General features: G+C 42.5%; 1 protein-coding gene and 1 non-coding gene across 4 annotated transcripts in view; one reads left to right on the top strand and one right to left on the bottom strand.

Moving 5' to 3' along the window:
• The window catches only part of SPAG9 (sperm associated antigen 9), a 142,407-nt gene that overhangs the window by 13,508 nt on the left and 104,348 nt on the right, over positions 1-24,551 (top strand). For all 3 annotated transcript variants that reach the window (XM_066263977.1, XM_066263975.1, XM_066263976.1), the window contains exon 2: positions 18,016-18,136. In XM_066263977.1, coding sequence (XP_066120074.1) covers positions 18,016-18,136 — 121 coding nt within the window. The remainder of the gene's footprint in view (positions 1-18,015; positions 18,137-24,551) is intronic.
• Positions 5,742-5,817, bottom strand: TRNAA-UGC (transfer RNA alanine (anticodon UGC)). Its single transcript has one exon. It is a non-coding gene; the product is annotated as a tRNA-Ala (tRNA).

Below are 24,551 nucleotides of genomic sequence, written 5' to 3'. Positions count from 1 at the left end.
AGAAACAAGGGGCAGGGGTGCACGTGCTTCCAGAAGGGTTTTAGAGAGGAAGAGGATAGGGAGAGGGAGAGAGAGAAAAAGAGAGAGAAAGAAAGAAACATCAGTTTGTTATTCCACTTATTTTGTGTGTGTGCGACAGAGAGAGAGGCAGAGAGAGGGACAGATAGACAGGAAGGGAGAGAGATGAGAAGTATCAATTCTTCATTGGAGCACCTTAGTTGTTCATTGATTGCTTTCTCATATATGCCTTGACCAGGGGCTACAGCAGAGGAAGTGGCTCCTTGCTCAAGCCAGTGACCTTGGACTCAAGCCAGCGACCATGGGGTCATCCCTATGATCCTATGCTCAAGCCAGCAACCCTGCGCTCAAGCTGGTGAGCCTGCACTCAAACTGATGAGCCTGCGCTCAAGCCGGCAACCTCAGGGTTTCAAACCTGGGTCCCCTGGGTCCCAGTCCGATGCTCTATCCACTGCACCACCGCCTGGTCAGGCAGCCCTCAATTTTTTAATCTCAAAATAGAGATAAGAATAGTAACAACCTCATGGGATTGTTGTGAGGATTATACAAGGAAAATGAGCTTTACAAAGCTCCAGCATTTGGTTAATATATACTAAATGTTACCTATATGTCAGATATCTACCTACCTATCTATTCATCCCATTTATTCACTTATAAAACACACTGTGCCCTGTTCCAGGTAGCTCAACTGGTAATTATGTCATCCTGACACACCAAGGTTGCCCATTCGATCCCTGGTCAGGGCACACATACAGGAAGAAGCCAGTGAATGTACAACTATGTGGAACAACAAATTGATGTTTTTCTCTCCTAATAAAATAAATATAAAAAATAAAATTGTGCCCAGAGTAGACGTACAAGAATGAATAGTACTGTGGGAAGCCCTAGGTACTCATTCTAAACAAGTACTGTACTGTATGTAAAGGTGTTTTTGTTTGTTTTTTTTTTTTTTTTGTTTTTTACAGAGATAGAGTCAGAGAGAGGGATAGATAGGGACAGACAGGAACGTAGAGAGATGAGAAGCATCAATCATCAGTTTTTCATTGTGACACCTTAGTTGTTCATTGATTGCTTTCTCATATGTGCCTTGACCGTGGGGCTGCAGCAGATCGAGTAACCCCTTGCTGGAGCCAGCGACCTTGGGACCGAGCTGGTGAGCTTTGCTCAAACCAGATGAGCCCGCACTCAAGCTGGCGACCTCGGGGTCTCGAGCCTGGGTCCTTCCGTATCCCAGTCTGATGCTCTGTCCACTGCGCCACCGCCTGGTCAGGCTGTAAAGGTGTTCTTGACAAAGACAGGATGTCATTTAAGTTGGTTATGTGTCACAGAGCAAAGTGTGTAATGTGTGCAGACAGCTACAGAAACATGACATTTAACTTGACCAGGCGATGGCGCAGTGGATAGAGTGTCAGACTGGGATGCAGAGGACCCTGGTTTGAAATCATGAGGTCACTGGCTTGAGTGCCAGCTCATCTGGATTGAGCACGGGTTCACCAGCTTGAGCGCAGGGTTACTGTCTTGAGTTCGGGGTCACTGGCTTAAGCAAGGGGTCACTCGCTCTGCTGGAGCCCCCCAGTCAAGGCACATAGGAGAAAGTAGTTAATCAACAAGAAAGGAGCTGCAACGAAGAATTGATGCTTCTCATCTCTTTCCCTTCCTGTCTGTCTGTTCCTATCTGTCCCTCTCTCTGTCTCTGTCACACACACACACACACACACACACACACACACACACAAAACCAACATAAAAAATGACATTTATTTTTTTGATATATTTAAGTCAGGGGTCCCCAAACTTTTTACACAGGGGGCCAGTTCACTGTCCCTCAGACCGTTGGAGGGTCGGACTATAAAAAAAACACTATGAACAAATCCCTATGCACACTGCACATATCTTATTTTAAAGTAAAAAAAAATGGGAACAAATACAATATTTAAAATAAAGAACAAGTAAATTTAAATCAACAAACTGACCAGTATTTCAGTGGGAACTATGGGCCTGCTTTTGGCTAATGGGATGGTCAATGTGCTCCTCTCACTGACCACCAATGAAAGAGGTGCCCCTTCCGGAAGTGCGGTGGGGGCCGGATAAATGGCCTCAGGGAGCCGCATGCGGCCCACGGGCTGTAGTTTGGGGACCCCTGATTTAAGTAGTAGTTATTAGTTTTCCATATATTTTAAAAATATACTAGTTGCTCTGCCACATAGAGAACTGGTAAAGAACTGAGTTTGAATAGGTCAAGGTTCAGAGTCAGGTTCAGTGTTGTCAAATTAAGATTTTTATCTTGAACGTGTCACATCTGATAACGCAGTATGGTTTTTAATTGTGATTCACAGTGATTCAGAGTGATGATTCTCACCAACATAGTCTATGTTTTATTTGATATGCTCTATTTTGAGGAAGTAGGTATGTATGAAATTCTAAAAATGTTTTTTTAAAGCATATAAAAATGTCTTGCTGTTTTTGTTTTTCTTAAAAGTATTGTAATGAAAATATGGAAAGCATGGTTATGGTTCTTAGTGATACTAGTCAGCTAATAGTACTACTATTGTTGACTTGGAAAATTTTCATTCCCCCACACAGGTAGTTGTGTGCACCTGGAAATATTTACTTTTTGTGTGTGTGTATGTATTTTTCTGAAGTGAGAAGTGGGAAGGCAGAGAAACAGACTCCTGCATGCGCCCGACCGGGATTGACCTGGCATGCCCACCAGGGGGCGATGCTGTGCCATCTGGGGCGTTGCTCTGTTGTAACTGGAGCCACTCTAGCGCCTGAGGCAGAGGTCATGGAGCCATCCTCATTGCCCAGGGCCAACTTTGCTCCAGTGGAACCTTGGCTGCGGGAGGGGAAGAGAGAGATAGAGAAGAAGGAGAGGGGGAGGGGGTGGAGAAGCAGATGGGTGCTTCTCCTGTGTGCCCTGACTGGGAATCGAACCCGAGACTTCCACACGCCAGGCGTACGCTCTACCATTGAGCCAACTGGCCAGGGCCATATTTGCTTTTAACAAGACAGAAGTCTGATTTTATAACTTGTTAAGTTTGAGTAGTATGAAATTAATCCTTAACTGAGGCATATGTGTACACTAGTAGTGTATATTCCCTGTATCTTTGCCAACACTTGACACTATCAGACATTTTGGTTTTTATTGCTTGTCTGATGTGTGTGAAACAACCTCTTGTTTTATTTTCCTTTCTCAGATCACTGGTGTGGTTGAGCATATTTTCTTGATGATTCTTTCTTTTTCTGTGAACTGCCTGTTTGGTCTCATTTATTTATAACTGGCAGCAACCTATGTCTGACTAGATCTAACTTATACTTTTACAATGGCTTTTATAGTGTTCCCATATGATCATCAATGGCTACTAAGAGCACTGAGTAGAAAGGACTTAAGAATCTGTCATTTAAAGAGACATGAGAGATGTATCATCCAAATGCAACATATGAACTTTGGAGCCTATGAAAGCATTTATGAGACAACCAGGAAAATCTAAATAGTGACTGGCTACTCCCTCTTATTTCGGTAAGGACCGGGAAATGGCACTAGTCTAACTCAATCCTTCAGCATTTATTAGCCGAGTTTTCTTATAAAGGAGAACTTCTACCTCATCAACTGTTTGGTTACCTGAAAGTATAGTTTATATAAGAAAAACAGATTGATTCTAAGTGCTAGAGTGTTCAGTTTTTATACTTTTATAAGGTTCAAGAGCTTTTCTTGTTCTTGCTCTCGCCTCAAACCCCCTCTTTTTAAAAATAGCGTACTGTTCTGGTGTCTTGGATGCAATGACTTTTTTTTGGTCTCTGAGTATATTAATTATAGTTTTCATTTGTTTATTTGTTTCCTGCCCTGTCTGTTTCCTCAGAGTCCCATTTTTTTTTAAAATAGATAGTTCTGGTCCCTCTTTTAGGTTGGAGCTTCAAATAGCTGCTCACCCTTAATTATCCCTTCACGTTTTAAGAGTGAAGCACTGAAAAGGAGGGCCAGAGCTTTGTGTGGCGGGTGCTGTTATTGCCTGCTGGGAACCCAGATTTCCACACCCCGTGGTCTGTTCTCAGAGACTTCTGAGGCGTGCAGTGGTCGATAAGCCTGGTGCGGGAATCTGTGGAGGCGTGAGGGGAAGGGGCTGTCCGTATTACTGTTCCGTATATACTGTATTTCCCCATGTATAAGACACACTTTTTTCTGAAAACTCTGGTGTCTAAAAACTGGGTGCGTCTTATACAGTGGTTGTAGATTTCTTTTTACTTACATTTCCCACTTTTTCACACTTGTTTTTGAACTTGTTTTTGAAGACACTGATTCATCATCAGGCACAGATGAGGACAAGCTAATGGATGGGAGTTTTGACAGTGATGAAGAGTTGTATGAATTTTATGATGAATAAAACTTGAATTCAATAACTTTACGCAATACATTCTTTTTTAAATTTCGGGCCCCAAAATTAAGGTGCATCTTATACATGGGATCTTATACATGGGGAAATATGGTAGATTTTCACTCCATTCCTTTCCTTTCATTTGACTATGCCTGGTATCCCCTAGCGTAGAATTTGTCTGAGTTTCTTTTTCTTTTAAATTTTATTTATTTATTTTTTACAGAGACAGTGAGTCAGAGAGAGGAGAGGGATAGACAGGGACAGACAGACAGGAACGGAGAGAGATGAGAAGCATCAATCATTAGTTTTTTGTTGCGTGTTACAACACCTTAGTTTTTCATTGATTGCTTTCTCATATGTGCCTTGACCGCGGGCCTTCAGCAGACCGAGTAACCCCTTGCTCGAGCCAGTGACCTTGGGTTCAAGCAGGTGAGCTTTTGCTCAAACCAGATGAGCCTGCGCTCAAGCTGGCGACCTCAGGGTCTCGAACCTGGTTCCTCGGTATCCCAGTCCGACGCTCTATCCACTGCGCCACCGCCTGGTCAGGCTGTCTTACTGAGTTTCTTCAGGAAACAAACTTCCTATCGTCTGTGTGGTAGCACCTGGCTGTCCTGGGATGGCTCTGAGGACTAGGGATATTACTAACTAGTGCTTTTAGACTTCCATTCGTTCCTCATTTCCAGCCCCACCCTAACCCTAATTCCCTAATTACATAGTTTTCTTTCTACTTATTTTAATTTTTTAATTTATTCATTTTAGAGAGGGGAGAGAGAGAGAATGGAGGGAGGAGCAGGAAGCATCAACTCTCATATGTGACTTGACTAGGCAAGCCTGGGGTTTCGAACCGACAACCTCAGTGTTCCAGTTCAATGCTCTCTCCACTGTGCCACCACAGGTTTTCATAATATGGATCTATCATATTTATTTATCGACTATCTGTTGATAGATATTTAAGTTATCTTTCAGTTTAAACTATTACAAATAGCGCTTCAGTGAACCTCTTTGTACATCCCCTTTGTGCATGTACATTTTTTTTTTTTTTTTTTTTTTCTGAAGCTGGAAACAGGGAGAGACAGTCAGACAGACTCCCGCATGCGCCCGACCGGGATCCACACGGCACGCCCACCACGGGGCGACACTCTGCCCACCAGGGGGCGATGCTCTGCCCATCCTGGGCGTCGCCATGTTGCGACCAGAGCCACTCTAGCGCCTGAGGCAGCGGCCACAGAGCCATCCCCAGCGCCCGGGCCATCTTTGCTCCAATGGAGCCTCGGCTGAGGGAGGGGAAGAGAGAGACAGAGAGGAAAGCGCGGCGGAGGGGTGGAGAAGCAAATGGACGCTTCTCCTGTGTGCCCTGGCCGGGAATCGAACCCGGGTCCTCCGCACGCAAGGCCGACGCTCTACCGCTGAGCCAACCGGCCAGGGCTGTGCATGTACATTTGATTTTTATTTTTAAATTTATTTTAGAGAGAGAGGAGAACATCTGTCCATTCCTGTATGTGCCCTGACCGGGGATCAGACCGACAACCTCTGTGCTTCGGGACAATACTCTAATCAATCAAAATATCCAGCCAGGGCACATTTGATTTTTAATGACAGGAAAGTTTTCTTACCAAATTTTGTCATACTATTTTATTTTTATTTTTTAGATTTTATTTATTCATTTTTATTAGAGAGAGAGGGAGAGATAGAGAGAGAACAGGGAGAGGAGCAGGAAGCATCAACTCCCATATGTGCCTTGACCAGGCAAGCCCAGGGTTTTGAACCGGCGACTTCAGCATTTCCAGGTCGACGCTTTATCCACTGTGCCACCACAGGTCAGGCCTGTCATACTATTTTAAATGCCACTAATAATTCTATTCCAGCTCATTTATTAGCTTTTTATTGTAGATATATCCAAGTATGTTTTAAAATTTTTAAATTTTTTTTTTTTTTTAAAGAGAAACAAGAAGGGAGAGAGATAAGAAGTATCAGCTTGTAGTTGCAGCACCTTAGTTGTTCATTGATTGCTTTCTTATACATGCCTTGACTGGGGGACAAGCCAGTGACCCCTTGCTCAAGCCAGCAACCTTGGGATCATGTTGATGATCTCACCCTTAAGCCAGCAACCTCTTGACCAAGCTGGTGAGCCTGCACTCAAGCCATGAGCCCTGCTCAAGCCAATGACCTTGGGGTCTCAAACCTGGGTCCTCAGCATCCCAGCTCAACGCTCTATCCACTGCACCACCACTGGTTAGGCTGGAAATATCCAAGTATAAAAGTGGAGAGACTAGGATAAGAAGAACTCCCCTGTATCCATTACTTGACTTAAACAGTTTATATCAAGTTTTATCTGTTTTTCTTACTTCCCCTCAGAATTTGTACCATAATTAAAAAAAAAAAAATTATTCACTTTTTTTAGAGAGGAGTGAGAGAGAGAAGGAGGGAGGAGCAGGAAGCATCAACTCTCATATGTGCCTTGACCAGGCAAGCCCAGGGTTTCGAACCAGCAACTTCAGTGTTCCAGGTCGAATTTTATCCACTATACCGCCATCAATCAGGCTGCACCATAATTTTAAAGTAGATCAAAGAGTACATAGCAGTATATTTTTAAAAGATAGTTTTTAAAAAATCACACCTAGAAGTTATAATGCTTATTCCTTAGTAACACTTAATCAGTGTTCCTACACTTCCCCAAATGTCTCATAAATGTGGTTTCAATACTTGGTTGTTTTGGTGAGGACTGAAACAAGATAGTCCTTATATTTATACTTGGTATACTATGTCTCTTAAATTTTCTCTTAATTTTTAACAGTTCTCTTTTTTTTTTCAGAGACACAGAGAGAGTCAGAGAGAGGGATAGACAGGGACAGACAGACAGGAACGGAGAGATGAGAAGCATCAATCATTAGTTTCTCGTTGCATGTTGCGACACCTTAGTTGTTCGTTGATTGCTTTCTCATATGTGCCTTGACCGCGGGCCTTCAGCAGACTGAGTAACCCCTTGCTCGAGCCAGTGACCTTGGGTCCAAGCTGGTGAGCTTTGCTCAAACCAGATGAGCCCACACTCAAACCAGATGAGCCCACGCTCAAGCTGGCGACCTCGGGGTCTCGAACCTGGGTCCTCCGCATCCCAGTCCGACGCTCTGTCCACTGTGCCACTGCCTTGTCAGGCACTATTTAGTTTTGAAGAAACTGAATCATTTGTATTAGAAAAATTTTTACATTTTGGATTTGAAAGGGTGGGGCAACCACATCCCTTGGCATTATTAATATGGTCTATCCCAGGGATCTCAAACTCGCGGCCCACCGAACAATTTTGTGCAGCCTGCAGACTAATCCATGAAATTGTTCGGTGGGCCGCGAGTTTGAGACCCCGGTCTATCCTATAATTTTTTAAAATTGATTTTATGGAGAAGAGAGAGAGGGGTAGAGTGAGAAGTATCAACTCATAGTTGCTTCATTTTAGTTGTTTATTCATTAATTGCTTGTATATGGGCCTTGATGGGGGGCTGCAGTTGAGCCAGTGACTCCTTGCTCAAGCCAGTGACCTTGGGCTCAAGCCAGTGACCATGGATGGGGTCATGTCTATGGTCCTGTGCTTAAGCCCACAACCCTGCCCTCAAGCTGGTGAGCCTGTGTTCAAGCCTGTGACCTCAGGAATTCGAACCTGTGTCCTCAGTGTCAGGCCAATGCTCAATCCACTCTGCCACCACCTTGTCAGGCAGAAATTGTTTAGTATAATGGAAATATTTTTCTTCCTCCCATTCTAATAATATCTTGGTTGATACTTAGCAATAAATCAGCCTTTTATTTGGTGGTATTAGCTTTTAGACAAATACTGTAGTCAAAATTGCTACTTTCAAGGGATTTTTTTGTCTCTTTTATCTTGACTCTAGTAAGGAACAACCCCTAGAGATTTGTTTTGAATTTGGAAGTTGCCTTTTCAAAGTGTTCGTTTGTTTTTCTCCAGAACAGTGGGCAGAACAGCCCCTTATAAGCCATCTGGACTTAAAACCATTTTGCTTCATCACAAAGCTTATTCTTTTTAGATCCTGACATAAGTCTGTATTGTCTACTGCCCTTCTTTTTTTTTTTTTCTCCTTTTCTTTAAACAGTGTCTGGTTGCTCCCAGGAGAGTTTTATCTGAAGCTACGTCAATGTAGTTGCTGGCTGATTAGTTATTGAGAGGGAAAAGGGGTATCTACTTAAGATGTGCTTATTGTATGTGCTAAGAAGCCTATTGATAGGCTCCATCCTCTGCTCAGTAGTTTTTCAGAAAGTGTATGTGTGTGAAAGAGGGACATAAAGATGGAGAAAGACGGGTGGGGGCTGGGGGTGACACCAATACACTGGAGGGATAGGACAAGCTCTCCTGTGCTCTGGCTGTGGGTAGGGAGTAACCTGAATTTTCCAGGTAAAGGATTGTTTCATAATTTGAAAAACTGCCCCTTTCCTGCCTTGTGTTTGTTATCACCTTAATCTCATCATTTGCCAAATATAATAAAGGGTGTCCAACTTTATTCAAGTTAAGCCACTGGCAAGAAGTTAAGTCACATTAAATTATTTATGAACACCCACAGGCTTCTTATGAGCATTCATTTACTTTTTTTCTTCTTCAGAATGTTTCTGTCTAGAGCAACCTCCAACATCCTGTTCCTTTTGCCTAAAAATACTGTTGTATGCAAATTATAGTAACAAAAGAAAACCTAATTGTATTGGGAACTGTTGTAAATACCTTTAAAATACAGGAAAGAACTGAAGTCTCTAAAATGAGCCTATCTGTATAGTCTCTCTCTGGGCTTTTTGGAATTGATCTCCACTTCTGTGTGGTAGTCCTGAAACATATCACTCCTGTGTTTCAGGCTTCAGCTCCAGCATGTCTGACGTCATGGTGGATAGCGTAAATTGTATGGAGTTAAGATGGAATTATCCCTTCACATGATTTTCCCCTCCCTCAGTATCCCATTTCAGAGTTTTATTTTGATTAACTGTATTTAGAAAAACACCAATAATCATTTTCGGTATAATGATAAATGATAATGTTAATGCTTGAGATGTCAAACTTTTCTAAGGTGAAATGCAAATGAATTAAGGTTCATGTGTAGCTCTTAGGCTGCCTTTAAAGAGGTATAGAGTTGTAGTTTATATTTCCCCCTTTCCTTTATTATTTATAATATGTGAATAATCCGCATTTATTCTTAAAAAAAACAGCAATTTTAAAGTACTTAAGGATATGGCTATTAAAAACAGATAAAATCACCTTAAATCGCACTATTCTGCCTATTCAGAATACTTTTCTGAGAGAGAAGAAACATCATCCAGACACACAGTTTTGTGTCTGCTTTGTTTCTTGGCGACCCAGTTTGGCTACAGAAGGGCATGAATAATTCATAAGTGTTCCACAGCCACTACTGTATGCTTACTCTGCAAGCATTACTTACACCTATCTAGGTGTTTCAAGCTTCAAAATTGTGTGCATTTTATTACGACTACTGAGGCCTTGTATCTATATTATTAACCTTAGGTAAATATGGCAAAAGGAAGAGAGATTCCCCACCCCCAAAATTGTGTGACAGTTCTTGGATGGGCTTTATTAAAAAGTAATTGATATATAACATTGTACAAATTTAAGATATATAATGTACAATATAATAATTTGATATATATATATTAAAATGATGATCACAATAAGGTTAGTTAACACATTCATCACTTCCTATAGTTACAAATTTTATTTTTTGTGATGAGAACTTTTATATCTACTTTCTTAGCATCTTTCACATACACAATTTAGTAGTATTGTTAACTGTAGTCTTCGTGCTGCTGTACATTACAGCCCCAGACTTACCTTCTAACTGGATTTTGTACCCTTTGACCACATTCACCCATTCTGCATGCCAGCCCACCCCGTTAGTGGTAGAGCTTTTTGTTAGTTTAGTAGCATAACATTTCAAGTGTAAACATTTCCTCTGTGTCCTTTAACACAACATTTTATTTATAGCACAGAAGCCTAATAAAGAATTTCTGCTTGCTTACCCAGATAAAGCAGTTCAGTTAGCCAAAGGAGCAGTGTCTTTAAAGCAAACCAAAAAATAATTGCATTTTCTTTAAAATTCTTTTTTTAAAGCATTTTAATTTTATTTATTTATTTATTTACTTATTTAGTGACAGAGACAGAGAGAGGGACAGACAGGAAGGGAGAGAGATGAGAAGCATCAATTTTTCGTTACAGCATCTTAGTTGTTCATTGATTGCTTTCTCATATGTGCCTTGATGGGGGGGGGGCTGCTGCAGACTGAGTGACCCCTTGCTCGAGCCAGCGATCTTGGGCTCAAGCTGATGAGCCTTGCTCAAACCAGATAAGCCTGCGCGCGAACTGGTGACCTCCGAGTCTCGAACCTGGGTCCTCTGCATCCCAGTCTGATGCTCTATCCACTGTGCCACCGCCCGGTCAGGCTAATTGCATTTTCTTATTAATACTTGTCTTCGCTTATATCTCCAGGTAAAAATGTTGAAATAAATTATTCATACTTTTTTAGCAACATATAGTTGTCTCTTTTCTGCTCACTATATTCTTTATATTATCTGCCAGCATTCAGTTTGTAGCCAGTGACACCTTGGAAGGCAGGGATAGTGTGTACTCAGTCATGTTCCTTATGCTTGGCACATTTTAAGTACTCATAGACATTTCTTTTTTTTTTTAAACAATTTTTTTTTTATTTATCCATTTTTTAGAGAGGAGAGAGAGAGAGAGAGAGAGAGAGAGGAGAGAGAGACAGGGGGGAGGAGCTGGAAGCATCAACTCCCATATGTGCTTTGACCAGGCAAGCCCAGGGTTTTGAACCGGCGACCTCAGCATTTCCAGGTCAGTGCTTTATCCACTGCGCCACCACAGGTCAGGCCTCATAGACATTTCTTAAATGATTTGTTTGAAAGATTTGTCAAATTTGTCTCTCTCTTTTTTTTTTTTTTACAGAGACAGAGAGTCAGAGAGAGGGATAATTAGGGACAGACAGGAACGGAGAGAGATGAGAAGCATCAATCATCAGTTTTTCTTTGCGACACCTTAGTTGTTCATTGATTGCTTTCTCATATGTGCCTTGACCGTGGGCCTTTAGCAGACCAAGTAACCCCTTGCTCAAGCCAGCGACCTTGGGCTCAAGTTGGTGAGCTTTGCTCAAACCAGATGAGCCCGCGCTTAAGCTAGTGACCTCGGGGTCTCGAACCTGGGTCCCCCGCATCCCAGTCTGACTCTGTATCCACTGCGCCACCACCTGGTCAGGTGATCTCTTTTATTATGTTTATAATAACTATTGTTTCTTCTATATATAGTCATCTTTGGATTAATATTCTAGAAAAATAGTGCTTGTTTGAGGCTTCTATGAAGCCTCACAAATATAGAATATTTTCATAGGAAAGTATAGGTCAGAGGTACTAAATGGGGAGTTTGTGGAAGGCCTTAAGGGGTCTCTGAGTCCCTGAAAAGGACAGGCATAATTTGGGGTGAGTGAGGGCATTATTTTCCAGGGAAACATGGTTCACTAATGTATTAAATTTCCAAATGGGTCTCTGGACCCCCACATTTTTAAGAACTAGTGTTTCAACCTAAATATCCTTTGATGGATGATTAGATAAAAAAGATGTGGTATATATACAAAGTGGAATACTATTTAGCCATAAAAAGATGAAATATTGCCATTTATAACAATGTGGATGGGTCTTGACAGTATTATTTAAGTGAAATAAGTCAGATGGAAAAGGACAAGAACTATATGATTTCATTCACATGTGGGATATGAAACAGAAGCAACAATTGAACACCGCCCCCTTCCCAAACACATGGATACAGACAGTAGAATGGTGGTTACCAGAGGGAAGAGAAATGGGGGAAGATGAAGAGTGTAAAGAGGGTCAAACATGGTGACAGAAGTAGACTAGACCTCAGGTGTTTGAGTACACAACAGAGTATACAGATGTTATAAGGTTGTATATCTGAAATTTATATAATGTTATTAACCAATATTACCTCAATAAATTTAATTTTAAAAAAAGAACCAATGGCCTGACCTGTGGTGACACAGTGGATAAAGCATCGATCTGGAACACTGAGGTTGCTGTTTTAAAACCCTGGGCTTGTCCAGTCAAGGCACATATGGGAGTTGATGCTTCCTGCCCCATCCCCCCCCTCTCCTTCTCCCCCTCTCTAAAATGAATAAATAAAATCTTAAAAAAAAAAAAAAAGAACCAATGTTTGAGAGGTTGTACATTTCAAGCTTCAAAGATAAGGAAAACATTGGTTAATGATATAAGTTAACTTGTCTCTTGTCTCTTGAGTAAAAGTAGAGGATTATAGGCCCTGGCCGGTTGGCTCAGCAGTAGAGCGTCGGCCTAGCGTGCGGAGGACCCGGGTTCGATTTCCGGCCAGGGCACACAGGAGAAGCGCCCATTTGCTCCTCCACCCCTCTGCCGCGACTTCCTCTCCGTCTCTCTCTTCCCCTCCCACAGCCAAGGCTCCATTGGAGCAAAGATGGCCCGGGCGCTGGGGATGGCTCTGTGGCCTCTGCCTCAGGTGCTAGAGTGGCTCTGGTTGCAACATGGTGACGCCCGGGATGGGCAGAGCATTGCCCTCTGGTGGGCAGAGCATCGCCCCTGGTGGGTGTGCCGTGCGGATCCCGGTCGGGTGCATGCGGGAGTCTGTCTGACTGTCTCTCCCTGTTTCCAGCTTCAGAAAAATGCAAAAAAAAAAAAGTAGAGGATTATATTAGGATGCTTTCAGTGTCTTATGATAGAAACTCACTCAAATAAGCGTAAATAAAATAAGAATTTATTGGTTTATGTAACTGAAAAAAAAAAAGCTGGGAATACTGGCTCTAGGACACTGAATCTAGGACTCAAATGGTATCTTATAGTTTTATGTTTTCCTTTATATTGGCACTATTCTCAGGCATGCTGCTCTTTCTTTCTTTCTTTCTTTCTTTCTTTCTTTCTTTCTTTCTTTCTTTCTTTCTTTCTTCTTTCTTTTTCTTGTATTTTTCTGAAGTTGGAAAGGGGAGACAGTCAGACTCCCGCATGTGCCTGACTGGGATCCACCCAGCATGCCCACCAGGGGGCGATGCGCTGCCCATCTTGGGGCGTCACTCTGCCGCAACCAGAGCCATTCTAGCGCCTGAGGCAGAGGCCACAGAGCCATCCTCAGCACCCGGGCCAACTTTGCTCCAATGGAGCCTTGGCTGCGGGAGGGGAAGAGAGAGACAGAGAGAAAAGAGGGGGGGGGTGGAGAAGCAGATGGGCACTTCTCCTGTGTGCCCTGGCCGGGAATCGAACCCCGGACTTCTGCACGCCAGGTCAACGCTCTACCACTGAGCTAACTGGCCAGGGCTCTTTCTTTTTTTTAGTTGTTCATTGATTGCTTCTCATTTGTGCCTTGATTGGGCCCAGTCGAGCAAGTGACCCCTTGCTTAAGACAGTGACCATGGGGTCATGTCTATGATCCCATACTCAGGCCGGTGACCCTGTGCTCAAGCCTGTGACCTTGGAGTTTTGAACCTGGGTCCTCAGCATCCCAGGTCAATGCTCTATCTACTGTGCCACCACCGCCTGGTCAGGCTGCTGTTTTCATATATTGGGAATCGATGGCTGTCTGCAGCTTAAGCCTTTTAGGTTCTTAGAGTTTGTGTTTTTAGAGGAAGAGGAGGTATGTTGTATTCTTCTAATAACTGTCAGCTGTCCCTGCGAGGACTCTGACCAGTCTGGTAGAAGCCATGTGCCCACCTATAAGAAGATGGAGCCCTCACCAGTTCAAAAGCCTGAACTGAAAAGAATTAGGGTGAAACAGGAGAAGTTTCTCAAAAGAAGACGTGCACAGACAGTAACAAAGTCCACTGCAGTGACTGGAAAGTTTCAGGACAGTTGGACAAAGAAATTCGTATTAAAACTAAGGTGCACTGGCCTGGCCTGTGCTGGCGCAGTGGATAGAGTGTCGATCTGGAATGCCAGAGTTGCCAGATGGAGCCCTGGGCCCGCCAGATCAAGGCCTATATGACAAGCAATCAGTGGACAACTAAAGTGAAACAGCTGACTTGGTACTTCTCGCTCCCCCACCCCTCTCTCTCTTCTCTCTGTAAAATCAATAAATAAAATCTTAAAAATGAAAGAAAAAGAAAAGGTGTATTTAGTGATATCTAAGTTTTTTTTGTGAACTCTACATTTTTCTATATGGGTTTCCAATTTTTTATACTAAGGGTTTTATTTTTCTTTTTTTTCCAACAAATATTTTATCACCTGTTATGTGCCATCATCATTCTTTGTTCTGGTTATACAACAGCAAACAAAACCAAAAATCCCTCCTTTTAAGAGGTCTACATTTTAGTGAGGCAAGGCCAATAATAAGATAAATTACTAAAATCTATATAGTATTTTAGATGAGGATAAGTACCATAGATTAAAAAAACAGGGAGATTAGGGAGTGCGTAGTGCAGTTTATAATCTGATGGGCAAAGAAAGTCTTAGGAAAAAGGGTGACATTTGAACAAAGACATTGAGGAGGTGAGGAGGAGTGAGCCATTTAGATATCTGGAGGAAGAGAATTCCAGGTAGTAGGAAGCAAGTGCAGAGGTTTGGAGTGTCGGAGGAACTGCAGGGAGGCTTGAATCAGCCTGTGAAGGAAGGCGTGCGGAAGAGGAGGAGGAAGAGTACTAGAGGATGTCAAGCAAGTCAGAGGAGGGTAGATTGTATTCGTTCTTGGAGGCTATGGTGAGGACTTTGGGAGAATGTAAGCAATCAAAAGATTTTGAGTATAGGGATAAACTGTTCTGTCTTACATTTTGTTGTTTGTTTGATTTACCTTCCTTTTTAAAGGGTCACCCTAACAATTGTATTTAGACTGCACTGTAGAGGGGCAAAGGTGGAAGGAAACCAGTTATGAGGCTACTGTTATTGAATTAATCAGCCAATAAATAATGAATGGTGGCACAGACCAGGATGGGGTGGAGATGAGGAAAAGTGGTTGGATCTGAAGGTAGACTTGCTGATGAATTGGATATGAGGTATTAGAAAAGAGAAAAGTCAAAGCTGACTCCAAAGTTTTGGGCCTGACACACTGACCAGTAAGGTAATGAGCTAGGTAAGACCAGGAGGAGCAAACATTAACATGTCAAGTATAAAAGATGCTTATTAGACATTCAAATAAAGTTGTCCAGTAAGCAGCTGGATGTACAAACCTGGAATTCATTACTGAACTAGAGATTGGGCTAGAAATTTGGAGGTTGTATATACTGTATTTTTTGCTCCATAAGACGCACCTGACCATAAGACACATCTGGGTTTTCTTTTGTTTTGTTTTTTTTATGACAGTGACAGTCAGAGAGAGGGACAGATAGGAGATAGGGACAGACAGACAGGAAGGGAGAGAGATGAGAAGCACCAATTCTTCATTATGGCACCTTAGTTGTTCATTGATTGCTTTTTCATATATGCCTTCACTGGGGGGCTACAGCAGACAGAGTGACCCCTTGCTTGAGCCAGCGACCTTGGGCTCAAGCTGGTGAGCCTTGCTCACACCAGATGAGCCTGTGCTCAAGCTAGTGACCTCGGGGATTTGAACCTGGGTCTGCCGTGTCCCCAGTCTGACTGTCTATCCACTGTGCCACCTCCTCGTCAGGCAAGACACATCTAGGGTTTTAAGGAGGAAAATAAGAAAAATATTCTGGTTCTGGCCTGTTGGCTTAGCGGTAGAGCATTGGCTCAGTGTGTGGAAGTCCCGGGGGTTCTATTCCCAGCCAGGGCACATAGGAAAAGTGCCCATCTGCTTCTCCACCCTTTCCCCTCTCCTTTCTCTCTTTCTTTTCCCCTTCCCACAGCCAAGGCTCCAAGGCTCCATTGGAGCAAAGTTGGCCTGGTCACTGAGGACGGTTCCATGGCCTCCCCTGCAGGCACTAGAATGGCTCCAATTGCAGCGGAGCGATGCCCCAGAGGGGCTGAGCATCGCCCCTTGGTGGGCATGCCAGGTGGATCCTGGTTGGGCGCATGCGGGAGTCTGTCTGTCTGAATACCCTCCCGCCCGCGCGCGCGCACACACACACACACACACACACAAAGAACCAAATGGTGTGTTGAAATATTTAATAAGGCCCTGGCCGGTTGGCTCAGTGGTAGAGTGTTGGCCTGGAGTGTAGGAGTCCCAGGTTCAATTCCCAGCCAGGGCACACAGGAGAAGCACCCATCTGCTTCTTCACCCCTCCCCCTCTCCTTCCTCTCTGTCTCTCTCTTCCCCTCCCACAGCCAAGGCTCCATTGGAGCAAAGTTGGCCTGGGCAATGAGGATGGCTCTGTGGCCTCCGCCTCAGGCATTAGAATGGCTCTGGTTGCAGCAGAGCATCGCCCCCTGGTGGGCATGCCCAGTGGATCCCAGTCGGGCGCATGCGGTAGTCTGTCTGACTGCCTTCCCGTTTCCAGCTTCGGAAAAATACCCAATAAATAAATAAATAAATAAATAAAAATAAAATACCGCATTTTTCGCTCCATAAGATGCACGAGCATTTTCCCCTCCACTTTGGGCGGGGGGGGGGGGAGTGCATCTTATGGAGCGAAAAATGCAATAGTTAGTATTTAAAGCCATGAAACTGGATGAGACCTCCAGGAAATAGGAGTAAACAACAAAGAGAAAATGTTATCCAAGGAGTGAGCTTGTCAATGTTAAGAATAGGGGAGAAGAGGAAGAACTAACAAAAAAGACCAAGAATGAGCAGCCAGTAAAGTAGAGGATAAAAGGAAAAGTCTTGAAAGCCAAAAGGAAAAATGTTTTAAGGAGTGATGATCAGTTGTCAGATGATACTGGTTAAGATGACAGCTGAGATTCGATGTGTATATTCAAAGACAACCATCTTGAGAACAGTTTCAGTAAATTAAATTTGGTTGAGAGATTTCTAGCACCATGCTCTTTTTCTTAGGCATTTAAATTCTATGGTTCGGGTAATTTAGAAGACTGTCCACTAATCATTCAATTATTTAATATTTATTGCTGTTTCATTATCTTTTGTTCTCTGATTGTTGTACATGTTATGTATTATATTACGTAAAAAATTGTGTTTTGGCTTGATCTGTGGTGGTGCATTGGATAAAGTGTTGACCTGGAACACTTAGTTTGCCGGTTCGAAACCCTGGGCTTGCCTGGTGAAGGCACATATGGGAGTTGATGCTTCATGCTTCTCCTCCCTCTTCTCTCTCTCTCTCTCTCACTCTCACTCTCTTTCCTCTCTAAAATGAATAAATAAAAAATATATATTAAAAAAATTGTGTCTTGAACTCAGACAAATATGTAAGTATACTAACTAGTAAAGGGATTTATATATATTTTGGGGGTAGGTTATATGTATTTCCTTTGAAATGTCTATTATATGAAGCAAAAATACTTATATAAACAAATTTTTTTATATATTTTGTCAGCTTTTTCTTCTGTATTTGGAGGTTTTAAAACTTAATTTCTATAGAAAAACTTAAAAATCAACCTAAGCTTATTATGATTCTGAGATCTTTTTGAGTAGTTAATGCCTAATTGTGATACTTGATACCAATAAACATAGGAGTTGATAATGTTAAAAAAGTTTTATGTCTCTAATGAAAATAATAAATATTTCTTTTATTAGAAATTCATTGAATTTGAAGACTCTCAAGAACAGGAAAAAAAGGATTTACAGACCCGAGTGGAATCTTTAGAATCTCAAACAAGGCAACTAGAACTCAAAGCAAAAAACTATGCTGACCAGAGTAAGTAAAAATACCTCCCTTCATAAGTACACATTACCAAGTGGGCTCTAATAGGGCAGTGACTCATCCTGACATTTGACTAGGGTTCCAAATACATGCTTGGAATTGTCAGCCCAGACTCAAGAGTGAGACCTGGTAGCTAGGTTGAGTTCTTTTTTGTTTGCATTTCACGTGGCACTCATGTCTGCAGAAATGGCTAAATCAGAAATGCCTGTAAGACTCTCTTCTTCAATTTAGCTCTCAGCCTTTGTTTGTAGCTAACGCCATGCCATCTCCACTATGCAGGATTCTGGGGTGTGTGCATGCAGATCATTTCTTCTACTTTGATCAACTACACAAAGTCTCATTGGATTTTGTATTGTTTTGAGACTTAAAAATGTAAGAGAAATTCTACCTTTGATATATGTTTAAAAAAATGACTGACTTCTCTTTTTTGGTCCCTTTGTAGTAGAAAACTGAGGGCATTTAGGGGAGCAGATTGTCATTTTTCAGAATCATTTAATTTTTGTTTTTTTGTTTGTTTTTTACAGAGACAGAGAGAGTCAGAGAGAGGGATAGACAGGGGACAGACAGACAGGAATGGAGAGAGATGAGAAGCATCAATTATCAGTTTTTCATTGCAAGACCTTAGTTGTTCATTGATTGCTTTCTCATATGTGCCTTGACCGTGAGCCTTCAGCAGACCAAGTAACCCCTTGCTCGAGCCAGTGATCTTGGGTCCAAGCTAGTGAGCTTTCGCTCAAGCCAGATGAGCCCGTGCTCAAGCTGGTGACCTCGGGGTCTCGAACCTGGGTCCTCTGCATCCCAGTCCGACGCTCTATCCACTGCGCCATAGCCTGGTCAGGCCATTTCATTTTTAATATGATTTCATATATTATTCTTGATTTAAAAATAATCACTGTTTCAAACCTCAAGGATGATTTTCCTTTTTTGGCTAATGAAATTTGCCCTAATTAAGTAAAAATTAGGAAAAGAAACGAGGAGCGACTTCGTGGCCTGTTTTCAGGTCCGATTCAGGGCAGACAGAGTGCTCTCCAGCTTTCCATCAGCATTGTAAACTTTCAGAATCTTAGGGAGCAAGAGGTGGCCCGCGGTTACCCTTCCCACGTCACCCGTTAACGGTACGTGGTGACACCTCCTGTTAAAGGACTGGCATTCAGGATGAATAACCTTCACTGCCTGGCTTTGAGTGAGTGTGATAACTGATTGCTCCCTCTAGAACTCTGGGAGAGCCTGTCACTGGGAATCTGGAGTTCAGGCATTCTAGAATTCAAGGAGAACTCACATGGCTGTTAATCAGATGTCATAGAAGGGAGCTTATGGATGTTTGGTAACAGAAGCCAAGTAGAATAAGCCATGTGTCATGTCTTTGTATGGTTAGACTGATAGATACCTAGACTCATGTCCCTTCCTTAGTTGATGCTGAATACGTTGAATGACTTCTGTGATTTTACTGTAGAAATTTGAGGTGTTAGAAAGCTATATGGTGGACTACACAGTACATACACTAACAAATACATTCCTGCACTCATTACTGTGAGTACTGCTCATCTCATTACAATAAAAAGTTTTTTATATATTTTAAGAGTTGAGCATTTTTTTTTTTTTTGTATTTTTCTAAAGTTGGAAAAAGGGAGACAGTCAGACAGACTCCTGCATGTGCCTGACCGGGATCCACCCGGCACGCCCACCAGGGGCGATCCTCTGCCCACCTGGGGCGTCGCTCTGTTGCAACCAGAGCCATTCTAGCGCCTGAGGCAGAGGCCACAGAGCCATCCTCAGCGCCTGGGCCAACTTTGCTCCAATGGAGCCTTGGCTATGGGCAGGGAAGAGAGAGACAGAGAGGAAGGAGAGGGGGAATGGTGGAGAAGCAGATGGTCACTTCTCCTGTGTGCCCTGACCGAGAATCAAACCTGGGACTCCTGCATGCCAGGCCGACGCTCTACCACTGAGCCAACCGGCCAGGGCCAAGAGTTGAGCATTTTCTATTCAAAGAAGAAAAATTAACTCTTAGAGATATTTTAATCCTAACTTAATTGTGTTTTTATAACAGTTATTATGTAGTATTTTAGAACCAACACTAATAGCACAGTTGACAGAACTGACCTCTCATTATTTTAAAATTTTCCTCTTGATTTCTGAAGAGTACCAGGTTTTGGAGAAGGAGAAGGAACTTTTTTTTTCCTTTTTTTGTGTGTGACAGAGACAGAGTCAGAGAGAGGGACAGATAGGGACAGACAGGAAGGGAGAGAGATGAGAAGCATCAATTTTTTGTTGGGCATCTTAGTTGTTCATTGATTGCTTTTTCATATGTGCCTTGACCGGGGGGCTACAGCAGACCAAGAGACCCCCTTGCTCGAGCCAGCGACCTTGGGCTCAAGCTGGTGAGCCTTGCACACATCAGATGAGCCCACGCTCAAGCTGGCAACCTCAGGGTTTCAAACCTGGGTCCTCCGTGTCCCAGTCCGACACTCTATCCACTGTGCCATCGCCTGATCAGGCGGAACTTTTCTTTTTTTACTGATTGAATGTGAAAGAGAGCGAGAAGCATTCATTTTTTGTTCTACTTAGTTCTGTATTCATCGGTCGTTTCCTCTATGGGCTCTGACTGGGGATCGAACCTGCAGTGTTGGTGTTTGAGGTCAATGCTCTAACCAACTGAACTAGCTGGCCATGATGGAACTTGTCTTCTTAATTAGGAAGACACTCTGGCTTGGCCAGGTAGCTCAGTGGTTGGAGTGTTGTCCTGATACGCTGAGGTTGCAGGTTTGATCCCTAGTCATGATACATGAAAGAAGCAACCAGCCTGACCAGGCAGCGGTGCAGTGGCTAGAGCATTGGCTTGGGACGCAGAAGACCCAAGTTTGAAACTCTGAGGTTGCCTGCTTGAGCGTGGGCTCACCAGCTTGAGTGCAGGGTTGCCGGCTTAAGCACTGGATCATAGACATGACCCATAGTCGCTGCCTTGAACTCAAGGTCGCTGGTTTGGCTGGAACACCCCTGTCAAGGCACATAGGAGAAAGTAATCAGTAAAGAAGTCAGGTTCTGCAACTAGGTGTAGATGCTTCTCACCTCTCTCCCTTCCTGTTTTTCTCTCTTTCTCTTTCTCAAAACAAAACAAAACAAAAAACCAATGGAAGGAAATATCAACCAATGAATATAAAAGTAAGGGGAGCAAAAAATTGATGTTTCTTTCTTCCCTTTCCTCTCTCTAAATTCAGTAAAAAAAATAAAGGAATAAAGACACTCCTTGTCTAGAATTCTTTTATGCATTAATTAATCTGATTCTATGGTAAGGTAGTTATTAAAGGAAGAATTACCTTGTACTTGAAATGGCATTTTTGACATTCAAGTACATTAACATCTCTCTTACGTTCAAAGGAGATACTGCTTTTTTTCTCTCTCACAAAAGTAACCAAATGGAATGAATTATTAAAATTTTCATATACATTTAATCTTTTTTATTACTAAAAATTTAAAAGCCTACTTTCTGTTCCTTTCTAGTAAAGATAAAATATATATAATAGTCTCTTAATTAAGGTATATTACCCAGTGCAGTGAATCATACCTGCCTTTCTGGGAATTGTCATGTTCTGTGGAAGCCATTCAGTCATTTCTCTCAAAAGGACTGATTACTGGCCCTGGCTGGTTGGCTCAGCGGTAGAGCGTCGGCCTGGCGTGCGGGGGACCCGGGTTCGATTCCCGGCCAAGGCACATAGGAGAAGCGCCCATTTGCTTCTCCACCCCCCCCCCTTCCTCTCTGTCTCTCTCTTCCCCTCCCGCAGCCAAGGCTCCATTGGAGCAAAGATGGCCCGGGCGCTGGGGATGGCTCCTTGGCCTCTGCCCCAGGCGCTAGAGTGGCTCTGGTCGTGGCAGAGCGACGCCCCTGGTGGGCAGAGCGTCGCCCCTGGTGGGCGTGCCGGGTGGATCCCGGTCGGGCGCATGCGGAATTCTGTCTGACTGTCTCTCCCCATTTCCAGCTTCAGAAAAAAAAAAAAAAAAAAAGGACTGATGACTATTTTCCATTTTAATTCAAAGTAATTATTAAAAATGAGGTATCTTTTTTTATTTTAATTTTTTTTTGGTGGCAGAGATAGAGAGAGTCAGAGAGGGGGACAGATAGGGACAGACAGACAGAAAGGGAGAGAGATGAGAAACATCAATTCTTTGTTGCAGCCTGACCAGGCGGTGGTGCAGTGGATAGAACATCAGACTGGGATGTGGAGGACGCAGGTTCAAGACCCCGAGGTCGCTAGCTTGAGCGCGAACTCATCTGGTTTGAGCAAGGCTCACCAGCTTGAGCCCAAGGTCGCTGGCTCAAGCAAGGGATCACTCGGTCTGCTGTAGCCCCCCCGGGTCAAGGCACATATGAGAAATCAATCAATGAACAACTAAGGAACCACAACGAAGAATTGATGTTTCTCATCTCTCTCCCTTCCTGTCTATCCGTCCCTCTCTTTGACTCTCCCTGTCTCTCCCACAAGAAAAAAAAAAACTTTGTTGTGGCTCATTAGTTGTTCATTGATTGATTTCTCATATGTGCCTTGATCAGGGGGCTACAGCAGACCGAGTGACCCCTTGCTCGAGCCAGTGACCTTGGGCTCAAGCTGGTGAGCCTTGCTTAATCCAAATGAGCTGCGCTCAAGCTGGCGACCTCGGGGTCTCGAACCTGGGTCCTCCATGTCGCAATCCGATGCTCTATCCACTGAGCCACTGCCTGGTCAGGCAAAATATAAGGGTATCTTTTGAAAATAATGAGTAATTCTCTAGAGAAGCGATGAGAAAATTCTTTAAGTATTGGATATGGTCTAAACTAAATTTGTTCTGAAAACATTATTTTTGTTATTAATCTCTCCCCCTAGGAGTTTCAGATCTCATTTTGAAATAAATCTTGGTGTCTAAATAATAGTTAAAGAATTTGAAACTGTGGTTAATCAAAAAGGACACTTCAGATGACCAAAACTGGTAACAGTAAATCTCTTGACCCATGCATGAGCTGAGCAGTAAGGAGCCTTCTTTTATGAATGCTTTTGGACCGTACTCCTGTCTCCTTTGATCCCTTGAAGTTTCACTCTTTTTTCCATTTGACTGTTTTCCTCCTGTTCTGTTTTTCTCTAAGCCTTCACTGGGTATAATATGAAATCTTACTATATCTTAATTTTTTCTTCTTAGTCTTTACCACATTTAAACATCTAAAAAATATTTTGGAGGGAAAACAGTGTGAGTATTTTTACATTATACTCTCTTAGCTTTCCTCCCCCAAATCTCAAATTATGTTATCAAAGCCCCTTACTTTATATACGTTTATATAATTGTATATAATATAGAATGCTTTATAATTATATATAATTATATAGATTCATTGATTTTAGAGAGGAAAGAGGGAGAGAGAGAGAGTGAGAAAGAGACATTCATTTTGTTGTTCCCCTTATTTATGTATTCATTGGTTGAATCTTGTATGTTACTTGACCAGGGATTGACCTGCAACGTTGGTGTGTCAGATGACACTCTAATCTAGGCATGGCCAACATACGGCCTGCGGGCCGGATCTGGCCCACATAATGAGTTTATGCGGCCCACAATTAAATTTTTAACGTTCTCCGCTACTTAAAATATCAGCTATTCAGAAGCGGAAGTGTCTTTGATTATTGGAAATCGAGATATTTAAGAAGATAGTGATACGCGGAAAAGAATTCCGCGTGTAACTAATCTAGGGTTAACTTCCAATAATTGGTCGAATGGATTAGCGATACTTCTTAATTTTTAAAAAAAAATTCCATTATAAATATTTACAACTTTTGTACTCCTCTGTACTCAATACGAACTGTTTGACGTTTAGCAGCGATGTGAAACCCACATTCTTTTAGGCTGAGTTCGCCAGTGCGCACCCAAGGTCAAACAATTCGTTATTTTTGTGGTCAGGTGTGCTGAATCAAGTGGCATTGTAGCATAGACAACAGCTGCAGTTGATAACTGAAAACGTGTCCAGGCTGTTTGTGAAATGAAATAATTGTTTTATTTGTGATATAACCCCTTCAAGCTCATTCTATTAATTAAATATTGTTTCGATTGATTGCGATACAGTTTGGATATTTATATGGTATGTAATTATATTTTTATTAAAATAATATTGTATATTAAAATTTTTTTCACTCACATTTATTCATAAACAGATTACATAATAAAATTTGTTTACTTAAAACAAATTGTTTTTGTATTTAACTTTTTTTTTCCCAGAGACAGAGAGAGAGAGTCAGAGAGAGGGATAGACATTGCAGACGGGAACAGATAGATGAGAAGTATCAATTATCAGTTTTTCGTTGCAACACCTTGGTTGTTCATTGATTGCTTTCTCATATGTGCCTTGACCGCGGGCCTTCAGCAGACTGAGTAACCCTTTGCTCGAGCCAACGAG

The sequence above is a fragment of the Saccopteryx bilineata genome, chromosome 2 (assembly GCF_036850765.1).
Source record: "Saccopteryx bilineata isolate mSacBil1 chromosome 2, mSacBil1_pri_phased_curated, whole genome shotgun sequence".
Classification (NCBI taxonomy): domain Eukaryota; kingdom Metazoa; phylum Chordata; class Mammalia; order Chiroptera; family Emballonuridae; genus Saccopteryx; species Saccopteryx bilineata.
This window is presented reverse-complemented; position numbering and strand designations above follow the sequence as displayed.